At 49.7% G+C, this 9,915-nt stretch overlaps 1 protein-coding gene across 1 annotated transcript in view; it reads right to left on the bottom strand.

Annotated features, from left to right (window-relative positions):
- Positions 1-9,708, bottom strand: part of CRACR2A (calcium release activated channel regulator 2A) — a gene marked incomplete at both ends in the record, with an annotated part of 76,313 nt that extends 66,605 nt beyond the window's left edge. The window contains 3 exons of the mRNA XM_080704961.1: positions 2,047-2,230; positions 3,351-3,462; positions 9,493-9,708. Coding sequence (XP_080561087.1) covers positions 2,047-2,230; positions 3,351-3,462; positions 9,493-9,708 — 512 coding nt within the window. The remainder of the gene's footprint in view (positions 1-2,046; positions 2,231-3,350; positions 3,463-9,492) is intronic.
- Positions 9,709-9,915: the final 207 nt, after the last annotated feature.

Genomic DNA, 9,915 nt, shown 5'->3' on the forward strand with positions numbered 1-9,915 from the left:
AAGGAAAGAGGATGCACGGCACCCCACGGGAGCCTGGTGGCACTGGAGCAACAGGCGGGTGAGAGGAAGGAGGGACAAATGGAGAGTCAGAGACTGGGAGGCAGTCAGAGACAAGATGCAGAGGGACAGGCCCCGGGGCATCCCCAGAAGCACGTAGCACAGCAGCAGAGACACGCTGGGCTATGATGGCCACCAGGAGAGGGCAAGAAGAGGAGCCACACCTGGACCTGCCCTCCCCTCGGAACTCCCAAATCTACAGCCAATGATCGAAATAAGTCAGATGTAAATCTGATTTGCACTCCCCATCTCCCATTAAATTCTAAAAGCAGTCTCATCTGAGGGTAGGTATGAGCAGGAACCCTCAGAGCAAAGAATAAAATTCTTTGCGTCTACGTAAACAGGCACTATATTGCAGAAACTTCCTCAGAAATGATATTCGATAGGGCCATGTTAGCAGTGTTCTTGAGATCGAACTCTTCTCTGCATGCTGCAGAGAAGAGGCCCATGGAGAAATGAACCCACCTCTGGTTAGTATCTGTCTCCTTCCCTTCCCTCCCTCCTTTCCTTGCTCTCTCACTTCCATCCTCTCATGCTTCTATGCCATCCAAACATCTCCTTCCTCACTAAGACCATCCATCCACCAGTCATCCATCTATCCATCCACCCATCTGTCCATCATCCATTTATCTATCTACCCACTCACCCATCTTTTACCCATCCATCCATCCATCCATCCATCCGTCATCCACCCATCTATCCATTTACCTACCCATCTATCTTTCATCCATCTATCCATCCATCCATCCATTCACCCATCCATCCATCATCCATCCATCCATTTACCTACCTATCTTTCATCCATCATCTATCCGTCATCTATCCATCTCTCCATCCACCCATCCATCCACCCATCTATCTGTCATCCACCCATCAACTCATTCTTCCATCCACCCATTCACTCATTAGCCTATCCATCCATCCATCCATCCATCATCCATCCATCCATCCATCCATCCATCCATCCATCCATCCATCCATGTATCCAAGGACTTATCATTTTACTTTACTTTAAATGTCAAAGCTTGCTGGGCATGGTGGCGCATACTTGTAATCCCTGCGCTCAGGAGGCTGAGACAGGAGGATTGCGCAGGTTCAAAGCCAGCCTCAGCTACTTAGTGAGGCTCTCAGCAACTTAGTGAGACCCTGTTTCCAAATAAAGTACAAAATAGGTCTGGGAGTATAGCCCAGAGGTAGAAAGCCCCTGGGTTCTACCCCCCAGTACCACCAAAAAAATAAAAATAGATAAATAAAAAATTAAAAAAACATGTCAAGGCTTAAGCCCACAAACATCTTTATTCCAAATCACTTCTTGGAAAATAAAAATCAGGGTATTGTTTTATTCCAAGTTCCAACTATCTGAAACTTTCAGCCGAGCCACTGATGATCGGGGTAGTGGGCTGGTGAGAACTGGTTAATTTTCTCTGTGTTCTTCCTGAACCAGTTTGGTTTGCTCAGGAATACCGTGTGCAAAGGCTTCCAGGTGAGAGACCTTTGTCAGGCACACAGCCTGGACTGGGTCACCCAGATGCACGGTGGCCGGAGACACTCCAGACACTCGCAGTGAGCTCTGCTGGAGGTGGGAACGCTGAGGAGCTGGCGGCAACAGAGAGTCTTAGGGAAGACTTGCTATAAACCCCTGAGGCTGGGCACTGGCCTCTGATGTGGGAGCAGCCCTTGGAGAGCCAGGCGGACCCCAGCTGTGTGATGTTAACAAACCACAGGAAGTGAGAAACGGAGAAGGAGGCGAGAAGGAGAACAGGATACCAAATTAAAAAATAAAAAAATTAAAGAAGAAGAAATGTAACAAAGAAACAGAACCTGACACCTAGGGCCGCCAAAGGGCAGGCTGGGGGAAGCTGAGGTTCTCATTGGCATCTGTAAACATGGGGACTGGCACTGCGGGCGAGCAGACGCGAACTATTCATGGGGTGGGTGAACGGGTTTCTCCTGCGCTGGGCTCCATCCCTTGAGACCGTCACCACTTACTCTTCCAAAACCTTTTGGGCTCCCAGCCTGTCCATCAGCATCTGGAACTGGGCTTCCTCATCTTGGTCCATGTCTCCCGGGTCCTCGTCCCCTCTGGACTGGTACACCATCTCCTCTTGGAGTCGGGCCACCGGTTCACCTGCATCCTCCTGACTTGGGTTACTGTGGCTGAAGACGAAGTGACCTGCGGATGTGGGACGGAGGATGGGAATTAGACAACCTGCACCCAGGAAAGGCCGAGCTTCCTCGGTTGCTCGGAATCATATGATGTTGATCTGAGAGAAGCAAAAGGGCAAGTCCCAGGAGCAAAGACCCGCAGATGCTATGTCTCTGAGTTCGTGCCTTTTACACCTCCATGAACACTCTGCCAGATGCTGGAACCCGGGGAAGGCAGAGGCCTGACAGGTGCTATGGCTCCTTGTGGTTCTCAATCCCCTCCAATCTGACTTAGCACACATCTTTTTATTGATTTTGTTTTCAATCAATAGGACCTTTCCCTCCACTGTCCCCCACCCAGCTGCCGGACACCCATAGTTTCATCCTCCTCATCCCCTCCCTAGTTCTCTCTCTGCTTCACATGCAAGTTAGTTTTCTCCCTGCCTGGCATTGCAGCAATCTGTCTCACCCTCTCAAGCCCATTATAGGCTCCCAAAGCTTAGGAGAGGCATCAGACACTGCTAAGGAAGTTACAGGAGCCCTTGCAGGAGGCAGATGTGTGGGAAGTTTTGCCGTCGGTTTATCTGATCTGCTGGTGTACCTGCATTCCTTATCTTGTTTGTGACCTCAGTTCTCCTTCCTACTGGTTATCTTGAGAAGAGCTGGTCTCTTGGTATCCTCTAGAAATTCCTCTGACAGCTGGTATAGCTCAACCAGGTAGACTCAGCCACACTCAGGTAGGAATGAACCAGCCAGTTGTTCCACTTTTTTTGTGTGTGTGCCCTTTTTTTTTTTTTTTCCATCAAGGCAGAACGTATAGGGCTAGAAATCGTGGCACAGCTCCTTTTTACCGCCAGGTCTTCTGCCAGGGCCTCTCTCCATCCCCCTTGCCATTCTCAGAGGGAGGGGCTTGGGCAATGCCAGTGGGTGGCCCCTGGGGGAGCAATGACATAAGCAGTCGAGATGCATGTAAAAAGAGGCCCCCAATAACCCAGAGCCTGGCGGCCTTGAGCCCTGTGTCCCTGGGATGATGCAGGAGATCTGGTACGACATGATGTCCACATCTGTAGGGGACAGGGATGCATCTTTCTTATACAGCTTTAGGGGGACTCATAGCCCTGGGGTCCCTGGTACCCATCTGAACTTACTGAATCCAGTAGTGAACTCCTCTGGGGTCAGAAAGCCATTGCCATCAGCATCCAGGGCATCGAACACATCCTCCAGTTCCTCCAGGCTGAGGGGCAGCTCCTTATGGAGCCTCTGAAAGGGAGCGGAGTGCACAGGTTAACGCTGACAGCCTCAAGGGCAGAGCCAGCTGCAGGGCCTGCTGCAAAAGTGTCTAGGGTCTGGCTCAGTCCCACAAAAGCCAGCAGACGCTGCGGCACCAAGACTGCTTTACCCTCCCCCTCCTCCCAGCCCAGGAGGAAATGTACCACTGATTGGGTGTCTACCAATGTGACGGACCATTTGCCTGGCAAGTTAATAGATAAATATATCAATATGCATGTATATATGTTTATTCATCTGCATTTAATACTCATGACAACCCTGTGAGTTAGATATTATTATCTTTATTTTATAAATTACCCAAGATCACATGAGTAGTAATGACATAATCAGGAGTCAAATTTACATACAGGTCTAATTCCAAAGCTGTCATTCTTTTTTCTTTTTTTCTTTTCTTTCTTTCTTTTTTTTTTTTTTTTTTTTTTTTGCTTTGTTTTGTTTTGCTTTTCCTTGGTATTGGGAATTGAATCCAGGAGTGTTCTCTTTTGAATGATACACCCTAGCCCTATTTTAATTTTATTTTGAAACATGGTCTTACTAAGTTGCTGAGGCCCTCGCTAAATTACTGAGGCTGGTCTCAAACCTGTGGTCCTCCTGTCTCAGCCTCCCAAGTACTGGGATTACAGGCATGAGCCACAGCAGCCGGTAAAAAGCTGGTATTTTATGAGCATCTCTACAAAGGACCGAAGTGGTACAGGATCAAATACCTGTAGAAAAACATCTACTTAATGTTCAATGAGACAGAGAATGTCAAGCACAGGACACAGTGCCTGGAGTGGAGAAAGCACTCAAAAAAACAGTGGGGAGGCAGGGAGAGAGGAGAGGAGAGGGAGGAGGGAGAGAGAGAAAGACAGAGAGAGAAAGAGAGAGAGAGAGAGAGAGAGAGAGAGAGAGAGAGAGAGAGAGAGAGAGAGAGAGAGAAAGGCTGGTAGAATGGCAAGCCTCACTCTTTCCTCCTCTACCCCAGTCCCTTTGCTTATCCCTGTTGGAAGCAAGGCCGGGTCACTAGCTCTCAGGCCCCTCATGTCCCAGTACCCCAACATTACCTTTGCAAATTTCTATGAAGACACTTTGGTCCTCAGCTCCTAAGGGATGTTAGGTAAACTCCTCCTCCCTCATGTGACCCACACTCATCACCCCAGTCTGTGTTGCACCCCCACCTCTTCCTGATGGAACACTAGTTCCTAATATTAAATACTAGGTGTGATGGTATATGCCTGTAATCCCAGTGCTTGGGAGGCTGAGACAGGAGGATTGCAGGTTTGAGACCAACCTTAGCAACTTAGGGAGGCCTGCGGCAACTTACTGAGATCCTGTTTCAAATAAAAAATAATAATAAAAAATAAGAAGAAAGATGTTAACTGCCATTGGCTTAAGGTACCAATCCCACAAGAGTGTTTGTGTTTTAAAGGGGAATTGGACGTGAGGCTAGGAGGGAGTCATAATTAGACATTGCACATGATTCCTGGGCTCCTTGGGCCCTCACACACAGGGAAGGGCAGAAGCCTGCTAATGGCTTGAGTAGCTAAGCCACTGGGCTCTTGATACTCCCCCCTGGCCCTCTGCCTGATGGGCAGTGGCCCCAGGCCAAGGCTAATGGGCATTACTGAAGCCCTTTTATACCCTAAGAGTCTGTCTCTAAACGATGGAGTTCATTATAGCTCAGGTGACCATCGCTCCTCCCTCCACTTACCTAAAGGGCAACTATACTAAACTGCTCCCCTGGAAGTGACTGACGGCAGACGACAGTGAGCCCAGGGCTTTGGAGGAAGGGAGGTGCACACCCGTATGAATAGAAAGAAGTGGCAGGCGTGAGAGCCCCAAACGCACCCATCGAGAGCGCTGGGCTTGATCCCGTGGCCATCTCCCGGCTGCTAAGACCTAATGTTTCATCTGGTAGGTGTGTGCATGAAGGAACGCCAACAGTGCCTTGCAGAGAGGGAAGAGAGGATGGTGCGAGAGAAGTAAATTAGATATGAATGTGTTTTTTTCAGAGCTGGGAGGAGAGCGAGAGGCTGTGCAGAGATCTCAGAGGCGCCTCTGCTTAGCATGCAGCAGCATTGCTGGCTCATCCTCAGTTCATAAACCAGCTGTCTCGAAAGCCACAGTAAGGGGACATGGGGAGCAAAGAGAGTCACTTTTGCAAACAGGAAGTTGGTTAGCGCCATTTGAAACAAAAGGCACCCCAGAGTCCCTGTCAAAGCGATTCCAGGCCCTTTCTTGGGATAAGCCTTCCTCCCTCTCCAGGCTCTGCCTAGGAGCGCTGGATCTATTGGGAAATGCCCTAACACACATTGGGATTCCAAGAAGGGAATCCAGGAGGTCAAGGGGACTTTTAACCTGCCTTTCAGCCATGGGCATCTGCTCTTTCTAACATGAATCAGAGAAGACTGTTCTGTACCTCACTGTGGGCACATTCCCGAATCTAACAGCACTCCAGCCCCAAATCCCCACGGTGTCACCCCTAAAGGAAAGAGGTGTTAGGTAAAATACTATGTCCCTGAATACCCCTTGTGATCCCCCAAACCTAGCCAAGTTAAGAGAACAAGGCCAGGCTAGAAAGTCCAGAGCCATTTTACCATGAAAGGACGCTGGTTTTCTTGCACACACCGGGAACCAGTGTAGGGTGAGCTAGTGTTACCTGTAGAAACACTACCTAGTGTGCACACAGTAGGGTGAGCTAGTGTTACCTGTAGAAACACTACCTAGTGTGCACACAGTAGGGTGAGCTAGTGTTACCCGTAGAAACACTACCTAGTGTGCATACAGTAGGGTGAGCTAGTGTTACCCATAGAAACACTACCTAGTGTGCATACAGTAGGGTGAGCTAGTGTTACCTGTAGAAAGCTACCTTCTTGAATGGATGCAAGAACATGAGCCTCTTGGGATGAGGGTCATAGGAGCAAACCAAGCAAGCTAATGCAAATGAACCTCTAAAACCCCTGTGTGAGTGGGGACAGCTGTAGACCTGAGGGCACTGGTAAGAGAATACATGACATTCGTTCAGCTGGTCACCACTGCACAAAACATCGTGACGAAGAGGGGCACTGCCTGGCAGAGCGCCCTGTCACTGTAAACTCTTCTTGGAGAGGTCACCGATCTCTTCCAAGTTTTCCCCAATAAACCACGTCTCTCCCATGCTGTCTCTGGGCACTTTATTTGGCGTGTCAGCAACCTACCCCACTGCCCTGGTGCAACCGGACTGCAAGACAAGGCCCCCCTGTTGTCTAATCTCAATCTCTTTTCTCTGCATTGTGAGCCAGTTTCTTCATTCTGCTCTTGGTGGAGCTGGAGCAAGCTGTGTTAAACCTTCCGAGTAATTCTTACTCTTCCTGTCCTGGCAAATTGGTCCTGACTACTTCCTCAGCCTCTTTTGCAAGCAACACTGCACCAGCTTCTGTACCTTCTTTCGTTGGCCATACTTGAAAAGTCTCTTCGTCTTAATAACCATAATTACCTCTTATTTATCTTTCTTCTCAGAGCTTCCAGAGCCATGTAAAATCAATTTATTCTGGGATGGTCCCCTGGGCACCTGGTACTGTCTGCATTTTTAACTGAGATAAGTAGGGTGGAGGGGAATAAGGTTATTTATTCCTCCATGCACAGAGGCTCTGAGATCTGTCTGAAGTAGCAGTGGAGACCAGAGCTGGGGCAAAGAACTAATTTCTAATTCAGAGCCTGAGGAATAGTCTAATTCTCGAACACCCATCAACTTTCCATACCTACTGACCTAGCAACACCATCAGAACAAAGTTCACGGTCTCCGTTGTCAGCCCCACCAGAACTAGCCTTGTGTTTCACGCACAGCAACTTCCACATCTCTGGGAGGGGGTGGGGGCAGAAGAGAAATGGGAAGGAGGCCAGCTTGCCCCATGCACACTGCCCACAGGCCGGAGAGCACCAAAGAGCTCCATGGCTCCTCAAGACACCAGCCTTCCCCACCACCTCCATCCCTTAGTTCCTCTGTAAGGCCTTTGCAACCTGCCCGGGTCAGATCAGGTGACCCCCAAACTACATTTCTCCATTCCCCAAACTTAGTTTGTATTTACACACAGATAGATGCTCCTTTGGTGGTCTAAGAACAAGGGACCTTGTTTGTCATTACTCTCTAGCGTCTCTCTAGGATCTAGTCTAATGGTGAGGAACGTGATGGGGTTTTTAGGTATTTGTTGAATGAATGAATGAATGAATGAATGAATGACAAAGAGTGATGGTAAGATCCTGAACTCTATGGAGTGCTGGTCTAGTCTCCCTGCTGCAGATCTTCTGCAGGACCTGGAATGGGAAGTGATATGACAGCAGCAGTAGCAGGGGGTGAGGCTCCCGGCCATGGGGAAACGGTGTCTTGTGCCGCACTCCAGGCAGACTCCTGCACTTTCCTGGTCACCAGCCCAGGAACATGCCTCACATCACTTAGAGCTCATGGCTGCACAGTTTCAAACACGCTCAGGAGAAGCTTCCATTACAGAGAATGCCAGAGCAGGTGCATGAAGCCAGAACTGAACTCCTCTTCCTCTGGGGGCATCCACGGTGCTCTGTTCAGACCTCTGCTGAGCACCAGCCGCAACCTTCCCTGCAGTGTAGCCCAATTACGCCAGATATCCTCGGGTGACAGTGGGTTAGGGGGCATCTACTCTGTCCTGCACTGTACCTCTGTGTGCTCGGTTGGGCTGACCTTGGTATGCAAGGGCTTCCCAACCTCAGCACTCCTGACATCTGGGAATGGACAGCTCTTTGTTGGAGACTGGTGAGGGGAAGAAGGAGTGTGGGGGTCCTGTGCATCCTAGGACATCCAGCCTGTGCCTCTAGAGGCCAGAGGCACCTGCTTCTCCAGTTGTTTCAATCAAACAGGTCTCCAGAAGTCTCTGCCACTCATGCAGACTGGACACAAAGAAAAGTTGTAGCTTCTGGGTAGGATTGGAAGGCACCCTCTTGCACAGAAATGCTATTTCTTTATCTCGGAGGCAGGAAAAATGACTCACACTAAGAGACACACTGTGGTGTGCAGCCGCTATGGAGAACAAAATGGTGTTTCCTCAAAAGGTTGAAAATAGAATTGCCACATGATCTAGCAATTTCACTTTTGGGTGTATACCCAAAAGAGTCGAAAGTAGGAGCCAGGTACGGTGCCCCACACCTGTCACCCCAGTATTTGAGAGGCTGAGACAGGAAGGTCACAGGTTTGAGGCCAGTCTCAGCAACTTAGCAAGACCTCTAGCAACTTAGTGAGATCCTGTTTCAAAATAAAATATAAAAAAGGTTGGGGATGTAGTTTGGAGGTAGAATGTCCCTGGGTCCAATCCGCAGCACAACTCACACACACACACACACACACACACACACACACACACACACACACACACAATTGAAAGCAGGGACTTCAACAGCTACTTGGAAACCTACTTCCACAGCAGCATTTTTTCACAAAGAGCCATGGGGTGGTAGTGACCCAAGTGTCCACTGAGAGATGTTTAAACATACATCAGGGAAATGGCCTTAAAAAGGAAGGATATTCTGGTGCATGCTACAACATGGACACATTTTGAAAACATTTTTGCTGAGTGAAATAAGACAGATGCAAAAGGACAAGCATTGTCTGATTCCATCATAAGAGGCACTTGACTTCACCACAGTCCTAGAGGCGGAGAGTGGATGGTGGTTGTTGCCAGGGCCGGGGGAGGAGTGAGTGGAGTCCAGAGTTTCTGCTTTGCAAGATGAAGAGTCCTGGAGATGGAGACGTGTGGCGATGAGATCACACAGCACTGAATGTGCTCACTGCCACCAAGATGGTTAAAATTGGTGACGACGGTAGATTTTATGCGATGTATATTTTAACACAGGGCTCCCAGGAGAGTTTGGGCTGACGGGTCCTTCCAGGGCAGAACTGACTAGTAGGGTATTTTCTGTTAAGGACGTCACCTCTGACGGAGCAGCCCTGGCCCAAGACAGGTAGTCCTGAGGCCCATGGTGCTCTAGGGAACAGGCCGGCCAGACTCTTCTTACCTGCATGTCCCCCCTGGCGATGAAGCCCTTGCCTTCAGCATCGCAGGTCTGGAAGAATTCCTGTGCCCTCTGTAGCATGGCCAGCTGGCCGGACACCTGCTCCTGGCTCTCCTTCCCATCCTGGCTCTCCAGTGGACTCGGGCAGGTGCTGCTCCCCTTTGACCCCCGGCCAGGCCCCTGGGGTCTGGAAGCCACATGCCCATCAGGGGTCTCCATGTGGACTTGCCAGTGCCTTTGTCACTGCAGAACCTAGATATGAAAGATGGCAGGCAGGAGCAGGTGGGTGAGGTCAGGTTGAGGCCGGGGAAGAGCGAGAGGGGAGGGGAGTGAGGTGTGCACGCTCACCAGTGGTGTGTCAGTGTGTCCTGACATCTCTCGGCAACCTCCTCTTAATACAGAAGCTCAGGACAAGGGAGAGGTCAG

Source organism: Muscardinus avellanarius (genome assembly GCF_963383645.1).
Source record: "Muscardinus avellanarius genome assembly, chromosome: 11".
NCBI lineage: Eukaryota > Metazoa > Chordata > Mammalia > Rodentia > Gliridae > Muscardinus > Muscardinus avellanarius.